Source organism: Lichenostomus cassidix, chromosome 17 (genome assembly GCF_008360975.1).
Source record: "Lichenostomus cassidix isolate B80296 chromosome 17, HeHo_3.0, whole genome shotgun sequence".
NCBI lineage: Eukaryota > Metazoa > Chordata > Aves > Passeriformes > Meliphagidae > Lichenostomus > Lichenostomus cassidix.
In genome coordinates, this window is record NC_139497.1 from 5,844,649 (window position 1) to 5,868,019 (window position 23,371).

Below are 23,371 nucleotides of genomic sequence, written 5' to 3' on the forward strand. Positions count from 1 at the left end.
ACCATGTGCTCTGCCACTGAGGTGATTAGACTTGGGTGCTATTTTGGTGCAGTGTATCTGCCTGCACATTTGGAATGTGCTGGGACGAAAAAAAAAAGTGATGTGAAAATGCAGTGCCCTTGAAAACAGGCTCATACAGAAGCCAAAGAACTGCATCAGCAGCTGGAACAAGGCCACTAGACCTTAAACCAACCTCTAAAACCTTCAGAGGAACTTTTCTAGAAGATAAGTCTGAGCAACAGAATAGCTGAGAGGAGAACAATGGTAAGTGTCATTGAACACAGTGGAAAGCAGGGATGAGTGCAGTGCATGAATTATTAAATCCCCAGCAAAAAGAACGAACTGCTTTATCTCCACTAACAGAAGTACACATGTGGCAAACATTCAACCTTCCTCTCATCAGTTAGATTGTTTTGTTATTCTCAATATTCCTAATGAGCAATTGGGTTGAGAATGGGTGCAGGAAAACATGAAAAATTAAAGAGTTTCCATGCTTGCAACTGCTGGGAAAAACAAAGGAGTGTCCAGGCACAGCCAAGCATTGCATGGGCATTCAGACCTGAGCTGAGAATGGCAGTTCTTGGCTTGGTCTGGCGCAGGGAGCCAATTGTGGAGGAACTGCTGCTGCTGGTGGTTCCCTCACCCTTGCAGGTCAGCTGCAGGGTAGAGTCCTGCCCTGGGATGGTGATGGATTTGGCGGTGGAAGGAGGCCTGTAATCAGAAGGGAAGGGGGTTACAGACTGCCAGGCAGGCAGCAAGCATCATCCTGTGTATCCCACCCTTCTTGGCAGGGGGAAGCTGGCAGCCCTCTGACCAGCAGCTCAAGTAGGATGTTGGGTTTTGTTCTCCCACATGCAAGACTTGGGTCTTTCCTACCTTGGACTGCATGACAACAAAAATCAAGTTTTTGAGGTAAATTAAGGAAAAAAAGGGACTATTCATTCATTTATACAGGACAACAGGCTCAGAGCTTGCACTGTCCTCAAGGACACCATGCAGAGCTGCCCTTTCCCCCCCAGCACGTGTCCACTGGCCAGTTGGCTTCACAAACAGGAACCAGTTTGCTGCTGTCCTACTCTCAATTCCAGCTTCCTTTCCGTTACACCTCTTTGGCCAAAATGAAGCCTTTTACCCCAACAACCCTGTCCTCCTATGAGAGCCCTTTTACAATGATCAAATAACCTTTCCCTTTTTTAACTATTAAACTCCTTTTCAGTGAAACTAAAGTGTTTTTCCAGCTGTCAGAATTATTTTTCTGGTTATTCTGTGAGCTCACAACATCCCTTTGTAAATGCTGACTGCAGGGCAGAGCTGTGAGTGCCTGGAGCCCCCTCCCTTCCTCCAGAAGTGCTTTTGGGTGGAAGCCACAGCATGTGCAGCGTGGCAAAGTGAATATTCCTGCTGGAGCCCTAACTTCCTTGTAGCCTGAAGTCTGAACTGGAACTAATGGATCATATTATGTTTTTTAAGTGAGGAGTGAGAAATAAAAACTTTTATTTGTCTCACTCAGAGCTCTGAGGGACGATATTACATGAGAGGACCTTTGCAGTATTTTGGGAGAGAGAATATTTAATGTGGGCAGCCAAATGGCTATAAAGCTTTCCGGAAACTCACAGCATGTCTTCACCAGGAAAAAGCCCTCCCTGATCGTGTTATCAGTGATTTGCATGTGCCCAGGTGCTTTGGGGACTTTGCTATACAGGTTTTTAAGGCTTTTACAACCTTAAGCAAGCAAACTCTTCCTGCAGCAGCTGTTGGAGCAGCTCAGCTGCTCTTCCCCTTCCAACAACCCCAGCAGGAGAAGGTTCACAGAGTGCTGCAGAAAATCAGTGCTTGGAAGTGATTTCCCAGCACAGTTTAATTCCTGCCTAACCCTCTAATGAGTGTCATTTACCAGAAGCTCTACTGATCAAGGACTATTCCACATGCAAAGCTTCTATTTTTAGGTATTTGCACATCATCAACATAAAAGGGAAAAGTGGGAATGACTGCAAAAATCCTTTAAGAAAATGAGGAGGTTTGACTTTCAGATTGAACCTACTTACATTAAATGGATATTTATATCCTATTCTGTGTAATTTTTAGGCACTCTAACAGTGGGACTTGCTTCCATAGCAAAGGAGCAACAGGTATTTTTGTCAGACATTATTACCAGACACCCTAGTACCCTAGATTTAAAACATCTGTTACTGCTATAAAATTATGGTTTAAGATATCCAAAACTTACTTTATTACACTTCCTTCTGAAGCAGAAATTCTTCAGAATCAGATGACATAAAAGTACCAGAAAATGCTGAGGAACTATGAAAAGCCACTTACAAAACAAACCTACCAAAAATTATGCAGCATTTTTAACAAGAATTCAAGCTAATTTATACACTTCAAGCTAGCTCCTAAAATTAGACCTTTTAGCCCAGAATACAACTTCTGCAAAAGCTGGCCTCAAGGTAAAGCTTTCTTCTCTCATACTGTTGGGAAGCAACATGAAATATTCCTGTAGGCACATGGCAGCCCTGCTGTGCAGTTATACACCTTCCAGCACACCACAGTAGGGCTGGGACTGTGATGCTGCACTGTGGTGTGAGGGAAGATGGGGTCAGAATATTTCTCAGTTGATTCACCAACAATTCTTTAATCACCAAAACTGCTCCACAGCTTAACTGTACTTATTCTTTCCATTATGCATTAAAAAAACCCCCACATGACTGTAATTTCTCTGCTAATTAATACAAGTTGTGAGCCCTGCAGAAAAAAAAAGGAATTAAAATGATTCAGCCTTGAAGTATTTTTGTTGCTAAATCTGAGATCTTTATCCCCCATGATATGTGCTGAAGCGTGTCCACTTCCAAGACTGTTTTCTTTATTGACCTTTCTCCTCTTGGAGGTCAGTGAAACCAACCCCAGAGCCATGAGAAATTCTATCCTTTAGGCAAAACATGAAGTTTGTCATCAAAATCTACTGGTTTCCAGAACCTAAGTTGCAACCAGCAGGGAAAATAGTGTGCACAGCAATAACCAAGCTGGGAAAGCTGGAGCAGAGAACAAAACTAATTAACATCATGGGCTGGCTACACTTTTCTGGCTGATTCAACCAGTTTTACTGGACTTCCCAATATCAAGGACATCCTCTCCCCTCTCTTCATCAGTTTTAGTGTCTGCCCAGAATGGAGCACAGCCAGAAACTCACGTTTTGAAGCAGGGATCCCCAGAGAGCAGGGACATTCCGATCGTGACCTGGAGAGGGGACACAAGGCACATCATTAGCCATGATGCACTGAGCTCCTCACTTCACAACAGCCAGGAGGTCAAGGGCTAGGTGTAAAGATTAGCAAGATCTAGCTCCTTTTCCAAGGAAATCAGCTTCAGGGATTTAGCAAAGTATTTCCCTCCCTGCCCCAAATCCCTGGCATCAGTAACTCCAAGCAGCAGTGGCTCAGCAGGACACCAGCCTGGCCAGGCTGACAATGCACTTGCAACCTTTTCCCTCCCTCCTGCTCCTGGTTACTTTGTCAAGGGTCACTGCTCGGCCAAATCGATGCCAAATTATCAAAGGGCAACTCTGACAGTGGGAAACTTCCCAAGTCAGTCTAGTAGCACAAAAGCAAACTCCTGTCTCTGTACATAACAGGACCTGGTGCTGCACTCTGATCTTCCCAAATTCCTAAGCAGGATTTCTACTGTGGCAGCACTAGCTGCTGTACCTTTAGGATGGAGTTGTCCTGTCGAGTATTCTTAGTATCATATCCTTCCAGCAAGCAGCAACGGACAGTGGATCCAGAGCCCGCAAACTCTGCCAGATTTAGATCAGCAAAGCCCAGCTGTAGCCAAGAAAACATTGGAGGGGAAGGTGAGAGAACAGAAGTTACCTCATAAAGGTACAATGGTGTCACACAGACCAACGGGAGAGAGCACATCTGTGAGCAAGGGCAGAAACAGGAGCCAGGACACAGAGTGGTGGCTGTGAAGATCCCCTGTTCTGGAGGATGGGCAGGGCCACATTCCTAATCCCAAGCCAGATGGACACTTGGAGGCTTCCAGGAAGCCAAGCCCACATGGAGGAAGGGTGTACAGTAGAGGAGGTGGCCAGGACAGTGTTAACCAGCCTGCAGCCGTTGCATAACCAAGGACATGGAAGGCACTAGGTCAACGATGTGGAAAAAACAGAATCACACACACACAAACATAATAAGGCTCTCTTTGTATTGGGCCATCCCAGAATGCAGTGGAGCATGTGAACCAGGAGATGAAAGGATATTGTTACAGGGGAAAGTGACACCATCCTGAAAAAAACAACAGACTTTGGGCACAGGGAACTGGAGGCCCAGAGCCAGGTGGCACTGCCTGTGCCTCACCCCTCAGAGGCAGCTACTGGGCTGGGCAGCTCCTGGAGCATTCCTCCTCTACTGCTAAGGTTTAACTAGCAAGGGCTATGTTTGACAGGCAGAAGGGAAGAGAAATATTTAAAAAAGCTCTCTAAATCTTCTCCAACAAATGGGAAGCAAACAGGGAAGGTGACAAAGCTGAAGATCACAGGCATTTTCAAAGAGGGCACTGATGCTTCCAGAGTAAATACAAACACAATGAAGAGCACCTTTGTTTTCCTGCCCTAATGCCTTGCGTATCAACAGCGTTTCAAAGAAAAAGTTATGGCTTTTATGCAGAGCTTTAGGAACAGCAGTCAGTTGTGTCTGATCCAATCTGATCAGGAGGACATGCTGTACTCTGTATTTGGCCAAAGCATCCAGGCGTGGAGCGTCTGCGTCACTCCAACAACAGGTCAGCTCCCAGGAGAGCAGGGAGCACAGGTGGAGCAGCAGCAGCAGGTCATTCTGTGCTCTGCAGCACATCCCTTCTGCCCTGCTGTTGACAGCTGGTTGGCACAACTGAACAGGGAGCCTCAACAGTAGCACCATTCTAAGGACTTGTGGTGCTCTGTCAGCTGAGGAAGCTGGTAGGGAGTCACAGCACAATACAGTCACTGCCACAGGAACCCCGGCTCCCACTGTTCCAAGTCAAAAGTCTAAACCACAGTCTGTTCAAGATATATGATTGAGGGGAAAACAGCACCAAGATTAGTATGGTTGCTTCCTCCATCCCATTCTCAAAGGGGAACTTCTGATGGCAAATGAAAAAATATGTGGGATAGAAAGGGAACCTTTTATCAGCAAAAAAAGGAAGGAAAAAAGAACCCAATTTTTCTCTCTCTCTTCTCACTTCTTAAGAATTCCTTTAATGTAAGTGTTTCTCCAGCCCTTGCTGCAGAAATTCTTCTGTCTCTTCTAGTCAAGAGCTATGCTGCTTGCTAGTTATTCACTGATAAGAAAAAAGAAACAGTGAATTTTTATCTCTTAGAGATAAACAAGACAGAGGAAAGCCACAGAGGGAGATGCAATCCATCACTGTGACAAAGACACAGCACCACCACACTAGGAGAACAATGTGGCACAGGGGTGGCCCAGACCCAGATCCCTCTTCCTCCACCACAGTACTAAATCCTGTGAGGAGATGGACATGGGAACACAGTGTGGGAGAACCCTCCAGCAATCCACATGGTGTGCTGAGGTCAGAAGCTCTTTCAGGAAGCAGACTCCCAGTATATAGAGGAAAGATCCCTTAACAAAAGGATGTTTTCAGATATAACCTTTCAGAATAGTTTCCTCAGTTTTCCAGCCAGCTCATGGTGTTTCTTCCAGCCCAGGGAAAGAGTTCCTGCTTTATCAGTTCTTCCTGTCATCTTCCGCTCTGTCACCCCTGACCCCGAGGTGACAGTCACGTCAAACCTGAAGGTGCGCGAGTCAGTGGAAACTCTGCCTGGAGCACAAACAGCCCCATCACTCTCAGTCCCTGCTGAAGGGGAACCAGGTACAGGGGGCATTCACAAACTGCATTTTTCTCTATCTGCTGCCATGATTGAAGGAGTTTTCAGGTGAATTAGGATAGTTTAAAAAGGTGGGGACTCACGGTGTAAAATGGGAAAATAATTGCATGGACATGCAGAACAGACTTCTGCTAGAAACATTAGGAAGCCCAAATTAGTCAGTTCTGTCATGAGGACCTGCCTAGAACAAGCCACAGGGCAAGACTGCAATCACCCTGTCTGGTGTGACATCCCTCATTTCTGAGCTGCTTCAGATCATCTTCAAGGAGAACACATCTGGTCTTCTTCACAGGAGACCAAGCAAGATACCAGCCCAAGAGATGACGAGTACTTGAGATTTGGTCTCCAATTCCAGGCTGGAGAAAGTCAGTCTCTGTTAAATGCCACTAAACACAACTGGAGACTGAGCAAAAAGGAAGTAGGTTAGAGCATGACCTGAATAAGGTCTCCAGGTTAACACCACCATGGAAACGTGCCTTCAGGCTTTCTTTAATCCTGCCGTTCCAAATCCTGTGGAAAGCTTGAGGATGGACACTGCGGGAGGCACAGGCTGATGCATTTACTATGTCTCAGAGGCACATCTCTTCCTCCAGCTATGCTGGTCTCCCTGGACAGGCAGCTCTGCAGAATGAATAACCTCCCCACAGTGTGAATTTCGTGAAAGAGAAACTGATGGCCCTAGAGACCACGTCCTAATTAGCAACAAAAAAGAAACGATGTGGGCAGCCACACTGCCTTCTTCCACCCAGCACAGGAGAACACAGGAGTGAGTACAGTGCACCCTTCACAGCCAGTTGCCTCCATGGCCTCAGAAAGGATATTGATGAGAAGGAATTCTTATACAGCTGTGCGTGACTGGAGCATCTGTTTATTAGAAACCAGCAGCAGTGACTCATTTTCAAACAAACATGATTTTGGGCACTGTGTGAGCTCAGCTTCCAAGCCAACATTGTCTCTTGATCCAGCACAAGGAGGAGAAAGGGGTAGCCCATTGTCTGTCCCACAGCACAGGCAAGAAAATGGGGGGAAGACAAACCAAGACTAAGATCCCTGCTGATCTGTTTGGCTTTTGCCTTGGTGTCTTCTGTGCTTTGGCAGGCAGTGATTTGTGCTGTAGGCTCCTGCCTGCACTCCTGAGGCAGTGAGGTCCCTTCCTCAGCCCCAGCTAGCTGCTGTGCTCTGGAGAACAGAACTGGAGTCTGTTTCTTTATTAGAGACATGCTGCCAGAAGCCAGAGAGTTCACATCTGACTCAGAACTTCCCCAAAGTTTGAGGACATGCAGATCATCTCTCCAACCCCCGTCTCAAATCCACATCCAGTGCAATCTGGATCCTGTCCCAGCAAGTCGAGTTTTTTGGGAAATTTCTTAACCCAGACTTAAATTGAGAACCAATGAGCATCTCTCCAGACTGCTCCACTCAGCAGCCACTGGTTTCTAAAGGGTGTCAAGCACTAACAGGAGACAAGACCATCAACACTGCTACATTTGCCCTTTCTGTGCTCTTACCTTTGAGTAGGTTTTTCCGCCCTTCAGCTCCTATATTGGGAGACAAAACAAACAGGAAAAGCAGCTATTATGTGTGCTGGGGCAACAGGGGGAAAGTCATTACTCAATCCTGGAATCTGCTCTCATGATTCCCAAGCCTCTCTCTCAAGGGTTACCACCACCCTGTTCTCTCCCACCCTCCATCAAGGATCCTTCTTGGAGAGAGAGGCTCTGTTCCAGCATATCCTGTCCCAAACAATCTTTCCTTCCCATCACAGTCCATGCAATTTTTCTTGCTGCCAAAAAGCAGCCAGTCACCAACTGCCAGCACACTACTGGTGGTACTACCTGCCAGAAGCAAAGCTGGGTGCTTACCTTACGGACAGACACTCGGCAGATGCAGGGATCCAGGAGTCCTGTGGCAGGGTTGGCACTCATTTTACACACAAAGGTGAATTTCTTCTTCCAACGGACACAGTTTTCCTGAACTTCCTCTCTATGAGAAGGAAAAAAAAAAATTTCAAATAAAGGTACAAAGCCAAATCAAGACCAGCTATTAAGTATCTTTTTTAATGAGTGGCATCCTGGCCTGCAAAGATCCTCTGCAATACAGCTTGGTTCACCTGAAACTGCACCACATGAAGATGTTAAGTTAGCACCAAGCTTTTCACAACACAGGTAAAATCCACCCAGGTTACAGGAACACTAATCATCTCATCAACAGAATTTGCCTTTAAAACTCTCACAAGCTCTCTGACATTTCCTGCTTAGCCAGTTTATCTCATTCACTGTCCAGCCTGGATGGAGCAAATCTCTGCAACTGAACTGGGCTGAAGGTTCACAGGCTTATCTCCCTCCAGCATGTCTGTTTGTACAGCCTCTGCACAGCAAACGTGCTGTGTGTCCTGGATGTCCTGTCCTTCCCTGCTTCTCATGCTGGGGCTAAGCCAGTGAGGATGGCCAGCTCAAAGGAGGACAAAAATGCTCATGGAAATGCTCCAGGTGCAGGAAAACACTGCACTTCAGATTTTGCATGGGTTCAGACACTAAAGCAGTCTCAGTCAGGGAAGAGGTGGTTTGAGCTCAGAGCAGCCCATCCTGCTCTCCAGGGTGAGTGGAGAAGCACACGGCTCTGGCATAACCTGAGCCTGCAGGAGGAAGAGAAGAAGCCTTCCTGAGCACAGGAATACCTTCAGGTACAGCTCTGGCTTCCTCACAGACCTCAGACGAACTTGGATTTCACCTTTCCAAGGAGGCTGGTTCAAAGGAGCTGGGAAACAAGGTGTGTGGGTCCTTCCATGGGGCTCTGGTTTCCTATTGAGCCTCTGCTGGACCTGATCCGTTTACGGCTCAGAGCTTGGCCCTCAGCCAGTTCAGTTCTTAAAGTAATGAGGCCAGGGGGAGGAAGGGAAGGCACTGCTGACAGCTGTGAGCAAGCAAGTTTGACTCTTATCTCTCCTCCTAGCACAGGACAAAGGGGCAAGGGCAGCTGATAAACTGTTTGCTTTAGCAGGGAAAGGGAGGCTTCCCACCATCTGACCCAGGCACGGTGCAAACCAAAGGCATTGGTGGCAAAGGGGAGAATGATCAGCCTTGGGAGTGCGTCACCTCTTTCTGGGAAGGAAGTGGAAGAAGCTGTAGCTCACACTGCTATTAGGGGAACCTCGAGGTGAGCCCAACAGGAATGGTTCAGGGACTCAATCCTGAGCCTGGAGGTCCTGCTAGTTCTCCAAAGACATTCTGTGGGACTGAATGTGCCAGGCAAGGCAGACACAGAGAAAAGGAGTAGCTGACAAACAACTGAAACCTGTAATCCTCTGTAATGCAGATAAAGGCTGATCATCCCTGTTTAAAACGAGAGAAAACAGAAGGCACCAATTCCTTTAAGGTAGAGAACTTAAAACCCCTTCCAGACAGAACTCAGGCTCGCTATTGAAGTCAGTAATAAGTGAAACATCTAAGTGCCAAAAATACCTTTCAATCTGGGATTATTAATTCAAGATGAGATCTGGTTCTCATTGCTCCACTCAACTCGCCCCAGCTTTCTCAGACAGAAGAAACACTTCCAGAGGGATAAAAAGGTATTGCCTATAATAAAATATTCACCATGCCAGCTAAATTAGGCAAGTTACATTTCAAATATGGGTGCCTTAAACCTGACTCAATAATAGGCATCTTAAATGACCTAAAGGAAGGAAAAACTCAAGATACAGATGAGAAAAGGAATTCAACAGAATGGAAAACCACCTGTGAACACGTGCTTCAGGAACACAAAGCAGGTAAAGGGGGCATGCAGGAAACACCAAATACTTCAGCAGCATTAGTCATCTTTAAAAAGGAAATGCTGTTTTCTAGAGAGCAAGGCTAATGCTAAAGCTACTACCAACACCAGAGCTCCAAGTGAATGCTGGAAGGCAGCTACAAGTGAAAAATGTTCCATCAGACAGCAGCACATTGCTGCACACCCTGTTCCCAACCCTGATCAGAGCTCTAACTCCTGCCAGACAAGAGCATTCATGGCACTAAGCTCCAGCTCCCAGATCCCATCACATTTGCCTGGCTCCTATAGCTCATCAGTGGGATCAAGGGCTGCTGCAGCATGTGAGTTTCCTTACTCAGGAGTTCTTGCTCATCTTACAATGCAGCCATGATTAAGCATCTGCTGGGTGCTGCTAAGTCCAATGAAGGCTAATTACTTCAAAACGTGGCAAAAAGTACTGATTAGCAATAAAGAGCTCCATAGCTAATTTGCCTTTAGCGTCAGCTCCTGTAACAGAAATTCTGCTTCTTATTAAGGATGTACATTGGCTTTCCAGAACTGCTGTAGATACCACACAGTGCAAGGGATTAGGAAAAGGATTTGGGGGTGTTATATTACCCACAGCACTGTGATCATGAACCTGAGCTGCAGGTGCACACATAGCTTGGGGCTTTATATGTCTTTGGAACAGTCTGCACAGGGCAAGAAGGAGTTTGTAAGACAAAATCCAGAGCTGTTTTCCAGTCACAAGTTTCACAATCATTCAACAATTAATTTCAAACCTTTTTTTTTTTATGTATATACTTTTAAGGGTGGGGGCTGTGTCTGTGTCATTAGACAAGCAAGCAACAGCTCTATTGTTTCAAACTGAACTCTACAAAATTAGTTCCACATTTCCAAAAGATGGCATGTGGAGAAGCAATGGGCTTTGCCTATCCACCTCCCTTCAAGCTATCGTTAGGCTGGTAACTTGAGAACACTAAAATAGGGACAAAAAAAAAAAAAAAAAACTCAGATGATGAGCAGTTTTGTATTTAGCTCTGGAATATTCTGTGATGTACAATTAGGAACCATCACACAGAAACAAAAAAAATCCCAAGAAGTATGGTGAGGGCTGCACTGAGAGGCGTTTTCTTCCATCCTAATCACAAGGTAACTAAAAGTAAAGCAGAAACGAACAGTTTAAAACCAGAAGTGTCTAATTTTAAGTTTTACTCTGTATTTGGAGAACCAGAAATAGTTCAGACCAATGCCTGGTACTAGGTGCCAATTCAACGTGTCTTCAGAAGTTTTATTTTAAAAAAGCTGTCTGTATCATTTTGCAAAAAGACTCCCAGAAGGTTGAATTCCTGCCAAGCTAAGCTTTGCCCTCTTCTGACTTCAGACTTATTCAAAGCTGTGTAATTACTCTTCCAGACCTAAATATACCTTCTCAGAATAAACCAGTGCAATCCTGTGGCAGCTTTTGTGAAAAGTGGAGTTTTGGAAAGAGCTTCGGAAAGAGGTCTTCTAATCCTGGAGCTGCTTATCTGCCTCTAGCTACAGGAACAATTTTCTGCATCCCTCATCCACCATCCTACCCCTCGAGAGAAGATTTACCAGAAAAAGCAGCTGGAATGTATTTCACCATAGGATGGTGAGAATTCAAGTAATGGGAATGATGCATGGCACTGACCCAATTCTTCACCTGCTTTTAGAGAAGCCGCAGTGAACTCAGAGAAGCCTCCAAGGCTCTTTGGGTTTGGATCTCACACACAGCTCTGGAGATGGCAGAAGAACACACAACAAACAGACCTTAAAGAAGAGATGTTTCCCAACTGTGATTTTAGTGCCATGGACAGACTAGCACTGTTACAGAAAACCACAAGGCTCACCCTGAATTCAAGCTGGTAAAGCAAACACTTCTAGAAAAAGGCCATGTATACAACACATGCTATCTTGGGCTACTGTGAACCTCTCTCCCACATGAAAAACCCAGCTAATGAAATACTAGAGCAGAGATTAAAACTTCTATTTACAGACTCAGAGCGGAGTTGTGGGTATCAACCTTCCAACATGCCACCCTTTTGCCTTGCTGAAGCATTTAGAAAAGCAGATGTTTCACTCGCACTTAATGGCAGTTGTCACACATAAGACAGTGTGTCATAAAAAGGCCACAGCCTTACTGGAAGGGCTGCAGCAACAAAAAATAGCTTTTAATGCCAAACGTTTCAGTGGAGCAATGTGTCTCAGTCTGATGTTTCATGCATGGGAGCAGATGTGGGAAAACCTCAGGCTAAATGGGGCAATATAGAGATAAGCACACACAAAGAGCTTCTTATTCAGATTTCCTCCTCCTCATTATAGAGAAGAAAAGGGTAAGCTTTCCTATTTCTGATGCTCGGTCCACATGCTCACTGTCCCCCCCTCTGAGATGTGGATCTGTGTCAGAGCCTTCCAACAGAACTAATCCCCCTTGCAGCAGACCTGGTCCTCTGCATCCTCCTCCCTGCTTCACCACTGCAGCAGGAGCAGCAGCATCTTATCTGATAAGGCACAGGAGAGATAACACCATTTTAAAGAGGCTGCCAAGCCAACTCCCAGCTCAGATTCTTTTAAGTGCAATGAAAAACAGCCCTTCAAGGGGCCCTGACACACACCAGCAGTGGGTCTTTTGGGGAGGAAGGGAACACAACCTCAGCAATGCAGGTACAATCCCCTCAATCACAGAGGGGGATAAAGAAAAAATCACATTATATCAGCAGATTGCACCTGAAGGGCATCTTCTACACTATTTCTTTACACAGTTCTGCTTTCATCAGCAGAGACACAGTTAAAACAGTCTCATCTATTCCCCGGCCCTTCCAAAGGCTGAACAAGTGTGGAATCACTGACACTCCCCTTAGCTTGGCAAAGCCTGGAACAATCCTGCATTTTGCTCCAGAGAAGACAGTTACTATTTTAACCAGGTTTCCTAATGCAAAGCTGTAGGAGAGACTTTTGGTAAGGGCAAGGAAAAAATCCTTGAAAAGCCTGTTTCAAAACTGACTTTCTAAGAAGCTCAGGAACCAGTATTCACACCCCAGCATTCACAGCACACCAAAATATATCCCATCCTACTAACACAGCAGGTCCTGCTACAAACAATGCCTAATCACTGCCTATGAAACAGGAGTTACAAAAGTGGATGAACATACATATGTAATACAAAGCAAGCCCTCATTTAGCCATTAGCTGGTTTAGATTTACAATCCAGAACCTGCAGGTATCTCCAAATAATGGGCTTAGGACAGGGCACTTCACTGCAGTACACACATTATAGAAGAAAAAACGCAGCTCTGAGGCTTTCCCATTCAGATGCCTGGCAAGGAAAAGGAGAGAAATCCACAATGAACAAGATGCACTGAGGGCAGACAGCACTGAAACAGGTCACATCAGTAAAGCTAGCATTGCCATGGTCTGTTTTATTTTATTGTCAGGCTCATGGAGGCCAAACACAGGTAGGAAAGTAGAAGCAAACCCAGTGCAGCAATAGGTGCTGGGAAGCTCAGTGGAAACACATCCCAGGAATGAGAAGTAACACACCACATCCCTTGGGGAACATCACACAGAATCATGAAAACCAGCCAGATACACAAAGGATGAAATCCTAGTTTAACCTGGAGCTGGACAAGTGCTTTACAAGTTTACACAGAGGGGTCTTGCCTTCCCTGAGCAGAAGCAGAGCAAGGGCTGCAGGGAGCTCCCAACAATAAAGTCACTCTGCTGTGCCTGGGCTTACATCACTGGCCAGAACAACTGCCAACCCAAGGAGCTGGATGTCTCCCTCTCTGCAAACAACCCCGTATTCTCCAGCTGACAAGTGCTGGTTGTTGTTCAGTAGACATGAGCAGTTATGATGGAAAAATGGCTCAGAGACAGATGATGCAGACTGTGTTACTGAGAGAACTAAGCAAGCCTTTGTCATTCGAAACAAGTCTTATTTGGATGTTTCACTGCAAGTGTTTCAAACAAGGGTTCAGCAGTAAGGTCACTACATCTACCACCTACTCAAAAAATTAACTTTTGAACTCCCAGCAAACCCATTCCAATGGCCCATGGTGGAGAAGGACACCTACCCACATCTCCCTTGTGGCATCACCTTACACCTGTTTAGTTTTTCATTTGCACCACAGCAGTGATATGTAAAGGCTTTCTAAATGCATTTGAGGGGGAACAAGGCAAGCTCCAAAACTTCTGTAGGGTCTCAGTTCTACCACACAGCAGGAGATGAACATACAACCACTCCTGCTGTTCACTGGCAGCTGGGGAGGTGGGGAAGAGTGAACAGGGAAGGAAGACTAGGGGAAAGTCAGCTCAGGAAACCAGATTCCACTTATGCAGTTAAGAGCACAGGCTGCATAATCCCTACTTGACTGGACATGAGACAAATACAGGAAAAAGGATTAATGGCAAATGTACAGGAAAATAAAAAAAAGCTAATGGAAGAAACTTTAGCCACAGCTGAGAAACCAAGGTAAGGAACAGTCAAGGCAACTTCACTGGGGGACAGGGGATGGTGACGACAACACCAAGTATGTGAAAGGCAGCTGAGGAAAGAACTGGAGAGGCGAGCATGAAATAAAAACAGGATTCAAAGAACAATTTAGAAATCCTCCTTAGGAGTTAGCTGGTATCTAGCAGGCAATGGATTGACTTTTTATGGTTTTAACCTTATTTCCAGAAGAAGCCTATTTCTGTAAAGTACAGCTTTGGAACTGTGTGTGACAGTTCCCTCCAAGGCAGTGATCAATCTTGATAAAGATCCACCAGTACAGGCCAGGGAGTGATAATCCCTCCAGGAGAATGGGAGAGGCAGTCAGTCAAACACCAGAACAAAACCCTCAAGCATCAGCACTCCTAGCTGTGTATTAACAGCTTCTTTGAACGTAATTCAGTTATGTCTGGACTCCAGTCACATGAATCCAGACGTGTCTTTTACAAGTGACAGACATGAAATGCTGCACCACATGCACAATGCCCCATAGGGAAGAGCTTTCCAGAGCAGTGCATCCCATGTCCTCCAGACCACGGCACTGGGTAGCCACACTCTCCAGTAGATCCAGGGCTTCTGAAACCATTGGGGGTTATTCTAAAAGAAATATTCCCAATCATTCCTCGTATTTAAATCTTAAAACTATTAAGCTCATCCTAACATGAACTATGTTAAAAATACTGAGGTTACTAAAAAAAAAAAAAAATCACATGCAGCTGGTGACCAAGTGCTACAGGAGAAGCTGCATAAAGAAACAAAAATTGAGCCAAATAGACAAAGTAAGTCACATAAAAATGACCCTTTAGAACTTAAGCTATAGAACAAGTCAGATGAGTTTTGGAAGGGTAAGCAAGGGTGGAGCAGGGAGAAGGCATGGGGAAATAATTCTAACAGACTCGGCTGCAAGCAGCAAGGGATGGGTACATGGCACTTTAAAGATGGGGCATGCCCAGCAGAGCCACTGTGCTTTGAGGTATTTGTAATTTACATTCTGTCATCTCGAAGCAAAGAAGAAAAGCTGGACATCAGGAAAACAAGCCCAAGAAGGGAGTGTAACAGTAAATGCTCTGCAATACATCTATTGTTACACTCTGTGCTGAAGGCAGACCAACCCGAAGCAACACATATCCAAGGACTTCTTGCCACATCTACAGAGCACAAGCTCTTTTTGGTCTGAGGCCAGAGATGTGTGCCAGGAGAAAAACATCACAAGCAAAGAACCACCAAACTCTTAAGCGTAAAGAAAGGAATAACTGGATAGATGACTCAGTTACTAAAACACAAGTCTGTAATAACGTGCGTATTGAACGCTGAAAGACGCATTTGCTTTTTTGAACTCTGATCATGCACTGAGTCACCACACCAACTCCTACTTCCATTGTTCCGATAGACTACGTCGGAGCTGGGTTAGCCAAGAACGAGCCATGTGCCAGGCTGCCAAGCCCACCACCAGAGCTTTCCTCCCAAAAGCACATCCACAAGGATTTCATTTGCAGAAGAAACCAGAGCAGGTCCGCCCTGCAGATCGCACTTGAGTCTGCCCAGGTCAGCCAGCAGCTCCCACACTCAGGGTGTTGTATGCAGGTGGTCCTTTCTCCAGCCTGGCTCACATCTGTTGTTCCTCTTGCTCTGTGCTGCAGAAAACTGGGCTGCCTTGCAGTTCACACCCACCCTGCTCTGAAGAACTTGACTAAGTCTGGGCCTGAACACCTCTCAGATCTAATGTTCCACAACTACAATCACTGATCAATCAAATGTGCATAAAACAGGCATGAGGGCAACTTAACGAAGTTACCTCTTATGAACTCTAACCTACACCTCCTGAGCAGAGCTAGAGTTACAGGGGGATGAAAAAACCCAAGTTGAGAGATGTCCCTGTTACTGGGGGATGGAAGGCACAGAAGGAGGGGTGTTCAGGCTCATTACCAACATTTGCACAGTAAAATGCACAGAACTTAAGAATGTGAGGAAAAGAATCCCTTTAGACAAATCACAATTCAAATTTCCCCTGTGGTTCTAACAGATTGAGGAACTAAAGCTTCAGAGGGTCCCAAACACTTCAGAAAAACTCTAAGGTTTGCTCTGTACAGATGCTTACAAGATTAAGGTGGAATAATCCACCAAATTTCAGAGTCAATACACTTTTCTGTATCACACTCTGGCTTTTCTCGAAAGCCTTTTCACTTCTGGCAGACCACATATGTAAAATGAAGACTTGCTGATTATCCATTGCTGGTGTATTTATAAACTTTCTTCATCCCCTAAGTGTTAGCTGTCATTCTGAGAGATTCCAGATTTGCTTTTTGCTGACTAAATTTAAACGCCCAGTGAAGAAAGACAGTAATGTAAACTCTACCACAGAGAACTCTGATAATGTCCCCACCATACATGGCACAAGACATGGCTACAGCTCTGTACTGCAAGAAAGCTGGCTTTGAAAACAAGATGCTCTTATGAAGAAAAAGCTACTTATAGAGAAAAAAAGCTACCTTTCAAAACCAAAAAAATCCACACTTGCCCCGCAAGATGAGAAAAATCCAGACATGGGTCAACTCAATAGTCCAAAGACTGGGATAGTAAATTTGGCAAATGAAAACTCAGAAGGAAATCAACACAAGACTAAGAACGATATCCTTAACACAAGTGATGTGCAGAGAGAAATGCTTTTGCCTCTAAGGCAGATTTAGGGCACGTGAAGACATACTGATGCCAGAATAGTTAAATGACTTTTTTTGCCAATATCAACCCTGTTTGAACCAAGAGAGTTTGCCAATGTAGCTGTATCAGAGAAGTCTTTATAGTGCAAATTAACCTGCACATGAGGCCAAGTTCATTTCTGGAATAATTTCATTAATACCGTATGATGTAACATCACTGCAATTTGGCTTGAACATGCTGAAGAGTCTTTCACAGTAAATAAGCTGCCTGAAGTCAACCCTGGTGCTAAAAGTAGGTTTAGTTACCCAAGAGGTAACACCCAACCATGCTCAGACGTGTTTCCCTATGAGTCACTTCTATAGAGTACATGTTTACTCAAAACAAAAACAACAGCCCAAGAGAGGGCCCCTTATATGTTAACAGCAGCTTTTTCTCTCCACGATCAACATAGGTACTTTATGATGGCTCCTTTATAGAGGCACCATTCAGCAGTACAAACCAGGTCACTGGTTTTAAGGACAAGGTCCAAACAGGCTCTCCCTGAACCTCTGCCCCCTCCATCAATATATATCACTGCTGGTGTTTATCAGCAAAAAGGCCACTCAGCAGGAGAGGTTTGCAAATGAGAAGAGGCTGCTGAGCAAAGCATGTTGACCCCTGACTCATCACTGTACTGGTGGTGATGGACTGGGACTCCTAAATCTGCCTCTCCCAACTCTCCCTTCCCTTCTGCCCCAATTCCAGCATCAGAGCTGGGGTTATGCTGAACTGAGAGCCAACAAAAGGGGAGAGAAAAAGGTCTGAGACACAGCAGTCAGAGCTGATTTTGCTCCTCTGGAGCCACAGCTGCAGACAAACACAATTCTCTAAGAACAACCAATATCTCATGGTGCCACTTGTCTTAATGAGAGAAAAGTAATTTCATAAATTACGTCTTGTTTAAAAGCAGGAAATGGGACAGCTCTGCATTTAGTGGCAGCAGCCAGTGCTGGTTAAGCCCCTGGGAGATGTCAGCACAGGATCCCACTGCAGGAGCAGGTTTCTGAGGATCAGAGAGGCTTTACCTCCCCCGTGGCTGTCACCACAAGCTGTATTCAGACACACTCCCTTGATTCTCCCCTAGTGAGAACAAATGACATTGGAGATGTACATGCATTGCTTCTGGAGGCAAAAAACCATGCAGGTTTGTTTTGAAAGAACAGATGCATTTGTACTTAGAGCAGGAAAAGTCTTTGCTGTAAACCTACATCAGAAACTGACCTTAGAGAGAACAGGAGCCACAGCATGATCAGCTACTCCCTATACAGCACAAAAAGGGTATTCAAGAAAGCAGAAAGGCAGCAAATGACAGAAACAGTTGTAGGAAATACACTCCTCCACAGCACAGTTTCCCTTGCAGCAAAGGGCACTGCAGGCTACCGAAGGTACAAAACGAGCAGCACTGCACTTGAAAGAATTCGACACTTATGTAGATGCAATTGCCTGGTGTTACCAGAACAGGCCACTGACAGAAGCCAGGCAAAGCTTTCCTACAGAGGGGTTGCTGCATAATTAATCTGTAACAGAGGAAAGCAGACTCTCCCTGCACAGCCCTTACTGCACTAGCTGGGGCTGACTTTTCCAGCAAGGCTGCATAAGTGGGAATGGAATTGCTCCATTCTGGAGCAATGGAGCATTAACGGCTCTGGAAAAATTGCTGAATTGTAAATATCCTACATGCCTCCCTCATATTCTCTGACATGCATACACAGCCTAAGAGAGGATGGGAAGAATAGGAACTAGCAGGAGAAATAAGCATGATAGAAACACAACCAAACTGGAAACCCCCTCCTCAGCCTACACAGACCAAAACAAAAACCCACTGAACACAATGATACCACACCCAACCTCACCTTTGCTGTCTCAAGCATGGATAAAACCTTAAAGTCTGATACAAGGCCAGGTAAAAAAAGAAAAAATTCTGTATGCCAGGGTTTTTCCAGACAAGTGTTTCCTTCCTCCTCTCCTGGCCATTTGCACTTTTATTTTGATTAGCAATACTATCCCTTAAAGACTGTAAACAAAAGTGACCAGACAGAGAACAAGACAGCTGGAAAATGTCATCAGGATTCACTCTGGCCTCTCCAGTTTGTACTCCTCACACTCACAACTTGCATTTCAGGAGAAATGGAAACTCCATTGGCAGGCAGGAGCACAGGTAGGTGTGCACTGACCAGTCCTTCATGTGGCAGCTGGCTGAGGAAGTCTCAGTTGATCATTAACCCAACAGCCATTAGTGAAACATCTTGCCACAGTCATTTCATACAAAATTTTATTCTGCAAGCAAAATGAAAGTATGTGACTACCCCAGATTGAAACCCTGAGGATACATCAGTTTCATGGGGTTTTCTATTACAGCTTCCTTGATCTGCTTGTCCATTGCAAAGCCAAATTGGAGCACAGTGCTTGGTAATTTCTGACAGGCACTGAACAAACCTTAAATTTTGTTTTTTACATTTGGTACACTTAATGGCAAGATATGGGATTTATCTCACTGAGGTAAACATGAAGCTCAAAAAGAAAGTTTTCTAGCTTTAGTTGCTTATTTCAGAGAGCACATTTCAGGGTAGTTACCAATCACATGATAGTCTTTGTAGGTCTCTAAAGCTGCATTGCTAATTAGTGCTGCAGCTTTCCAGCCCTTCCAGGATAGTAAATCCACATACTCTCTCCCTTCCTCCCATGTAAGCACTCACAGTGCTTTCAGGCTGAACAGAAGGAGTTCATTTCTTATTTAAAATACAGCAGTAAAAGTATTTTTAGCTTTATCTCATCTCCTACTACAACATGGGACCTCCTTCAAGGCCTCTTCTCACCAGTGAAACAGGATAAATCCAGCCAAAGGAAAGGCATAACCCTACTCTCTTGCCAGCTCAGCTACTTGCTATCCACAGAGAGTGTGGCTGCTACAGACTATATATGCTACTGCTTATCTAGAAAATCCTGTCTCTTCCACACTTGCCTCCTCCCAATCCATGCGCTTCCTCTTTATTTTCTGCCTCATCCCCATAACTCCATCCCATTTCCTCCTCTTAGCCTTATCCACTGAGCTAGAGGGGTGACCCTCAGGGAGCACGTGACAATGACACCCACGACAATCAGCGATTTCGAACCGTGCACAACAATTCCCTTTCTTGATCGTCAGATTAAAAATACACCCAACAAGAAGGCTGTTCATGGAGTGAACACAGGCACAACTGTTTGTCTAGTGGGAAGTGCCTTTCAAACCCAGGCACTAAAATGAGATGCCGAGTCCCACTGTATGGTACCAGAGGGATGGTGATGCCAAGTCCGGAGTTACGACAGCAACGTGCATCGTGTCTCCCAGCAAGTGCACTTGGCACAACATGAATAAACTGCAGGGAGGGAAAAAAAAAGTCTCTCACCCTGCAGGGCAAGCAGCTGGTACTGGGGTGGGTTGACACATCCTGAAATAACACCTGAAATGATCACCTTTACAGAATGAATTACTGACATGAGCTCACAGGATGCTACAGAAGAAACAAGCAGATCCAAATGTTGGTCCAGGGAACTCCTTCTGGTTATTATACAACTAACCAAGATCTATAAAATAATTCCTGATCCATTTCAGAGCGGGCTGCAAGCGCAGTGCAGAGCTGGCAGCCCACAGAGGATGCAGAACATATCCTGTTTGAAGAAGGGAGGTCACACACAGAGCCACATCCGCCTGTCCTTGCACGGATGAGGCCTCTCAGAGCCACACACAGGTGGATGTTGCAGAGCTCACCATGCCACACTGCCAGACATGTGAGCTTACACATTTGCCCTGAAGTGAGGGAGGTTTCTGATCTGAGCGAGACGCTGGGCTCTTTCCTGAAACACTACCAGATGTAGTTTCCTGCAATAAAATAATAATAAGAAATAAATCTGTACCTGCCTCATTTAGCTAGAAACTGGTACCAGAACAACTTGCCACTGGCAACTTATGGCCTATTAAAATACCAACCGCTGTGCAGAGAGACCACAGGCTGCCGAAGGCACACATGAATTCCTCAGAAATTCAACTACAAAGCTAGAGTCAACACTGATGGCAGCTCAAGAGCACAAAGAATAAACAGACTGGAAGCCATTTAGGTTTTTCTCTGTATTTCAGAAATAAATACATGTCTTAAAGAAGCAGGGCCACTCTCACCAACCTTCCCTGATTCTCAGCCAGAGCTGATGGTACTGTCACCCTGCAAATCAAGCTGGCCACAGAGCCCCAGTTTCCCAGTAGAACATTAATTTTCAATGAGTAATTTTTTTGAGCCAAGGGTTGCTTAAGTCACACAGATAAGGCTGTTGCTAAGAGTCAGCTGTCAAAGCAATGCCAGCTCAGAATCGGCGGCGAGGGGGAAGTTTGAAAGCCGCCTGTATCCTAACGTATTTACTGATGCTGTACACACAGCATATTGGTTACAGCGCTTTAGATTGCAGCTTCTGGTCAGCAGAGCAGCCCCTGCCTGAGCCACAGCAGGCAGGACAGAGCCAGGGCATGAATACAGACTGTTTTTCACCCAACAGGATACAGCCCCCATGACAGGAAGGTTTCAACGTAATTCTGCCAGTCTTGTGACAGGCTCCAGTGCGGTGACCGGTGACAGGAAGAGGCAAGTTTGGCACAAAGCAAATCAACCCACCCCAAAGCATGTCAGACTCTGCAGGTGTAGCAGCCAGATTCCAAAAAAAGGTGAGAGAAGTGCTCTGCAAACTCAAAGCACAACTTAAAATGGTTTGTGCTGGGGACCTTGCGGTGCTCCATCACTTCCACAGTTTTTCCAACACTTTTAACTTGACAGAGGTTAAACCTCATCCACTGCTTCTGCTCTCACAACTTGCACCTACATTTAGCTACACTCCTGGAATGAACACCCTTTTCCTCTATATTTCTCTATATTTGTTCCAGAATGCAAGGCAGTGCAGGCACTATGCTTTAATATCTTGAAATAGGTCATGTTTTATTGCAAATCACTTCTAGAGGGTGTATTCAAATCACTTCTCCATTAACACCCCCAGCCTATTCCTGAGGCTCTGCCAGGAAGGAAGGATGTTATCATGTGAAGCTACTCTGGAACATTAAACTCATTCTCTTGATCTGTGTAATAGGAATATTTGTACATGTAGGGAAGGTCTGCATTTTCAGACACATTTGCAACAAAAGTACTTTTAAAATATGTTATCACACCACATGCTCCAGCAGAGGATAGAGTCAAGCATATACTGTCCTAAAATATGGAACTGGGAGAATGGTTTAAAGCCACAACCAAGTTCCTTGCTCTATTAAACCACGACAATCCCACTGGAATCAAGAGGCAGCACACAGCCAGTGATCCCCTTTTTACTACAGCCAGTTTTCTTCCCTCTTTGGGACTCTAGAAGAAACTATTTCGTTACCTAATCTTTGTTTTAAGGCAGACAGTAGTGAAGATTCAGATCTCAAGCAGGCTTAATCAGTCTTTCAATCTGATTAAACAAATACTTAACAACTTTCTGGTCTGAAAAAGCTAAACATGGTCGACTTAATTACCTGAAGGATCCTGTAGCATCAGGCACAATGACTATTTATTCAAAGACAGTGATGTAGTTGATTTCTAACTCCCACCACCAAGATCTGCGTTCTGGAGGTGGCACAACTTGCACCTCCCTTCACAAAGGTTTTTGAACCACTGGTCCTGAGTTAACAGGGCAATGATTCTCCCCTCTATTTATGTCTTACAGAAGTGAAAAAGTTCAGTTTATCAGCAAGGCATAATGATGCTTTTTATCCCACCAGCTGTCAAAAGCAAGCAGCTTTAGGTCATTTGTGCCTACACAACGATGACAGAGCCACACTTACACAAAAGCTGACCTCAGTCCGCAGGGAGCTGTCAGCTTGAGGTGCCTTCCCAAATATCAGCATTTCTTTGGTTTTCTGGTTGCAGCTTTACACCCCCAAAAATAAATAAAGTATGCAGTGCAGGAAGTGGCCTTTCATACTGACTCGATTAAAAATTGCAAGGCTAAGAACATTCTGGGTTCAGGCTGCAGCACTGACACACTTGGAGGTCAGACCACCCCAACAGCCAGCTCTTCCCAGATCGAGCCTGCATGCAAACTGGGCTGGGCTGCAGGAGACAAACTACATTCCTTGCTTCAAACTGCTGCACGAGTGCCAGGATCAGAAAACCCAAGCAGAAATGCTGCTTAAGCTTGGAAAAGCATGGTACCAAAGGAAATACAGTCTGAAGTGCCTTCAGAAGACAATGAGGAAGGTGGGAAATGCCCTCAAAACTGCTCAACTTATGCAAAACAGTCTTTCCTCTAGAGTCACATAGGGGCTTTCAGAGTACAGTCCCTTGCTTCAAATCCAGAAATACCAGAGTGAAGCTGCTGGCAGGCTAACAGAACAATGTAGGATGAGGTGTCAGGAGTCTGTGGATAACACCTGGCTTTCCACTTCCTTCACATCATGCACCGGCAATGCTCGCTGCCAACACAGAGCCAGAAATCACTCAGCACCGAGGCAAAAAGCACCTGGCTGTCACTCAACATGAGCT

General features: G+C 45.2%; 1 protein-coding gene across 3 annotated transcripts in view; it reads right to left on the reverse strand.

Annotated features, from left to right (window-relative positions):
* The window catches only part of EEIG1 (estrogen-induced osteoclastogenesis regulator 1), a 37,684-nt gene that overhangs the window by 8,659 nt on the left and 5,654 nt on the right, over positions 1 to 23,371 (reverse strand). For all 3 annotated transcript variants that reach the window (XM_085077175.1, XM_085077176.1, XM_085077177.1), the window contains exons 3-7: positions 7,741 to 7,861; positions 7,387 to 7,416; positions 3,702 to 3,818; positions 3,188 to 3,234; positions 560 to 711 (exon numbers count right to left, since the gene is read on the reverse strand). In XM_085077175.1, coding sequence (XP_084933301.1) covers positions 560 to 711; positions 3,188 to 3,234; positions 3,702 to 3,818; positions 7,387 to 7,416; positions 7,741 to 7,861 — 467 coding nt within the window. The remainder of the gene's footprint in view (positions 1 to 559; positions 712 to 3,187; positions 3,235 to 3,701; positions 3,819 to 7,386; positions 7,417 to 7,740; positions 7,862 to 23,371) is intronic.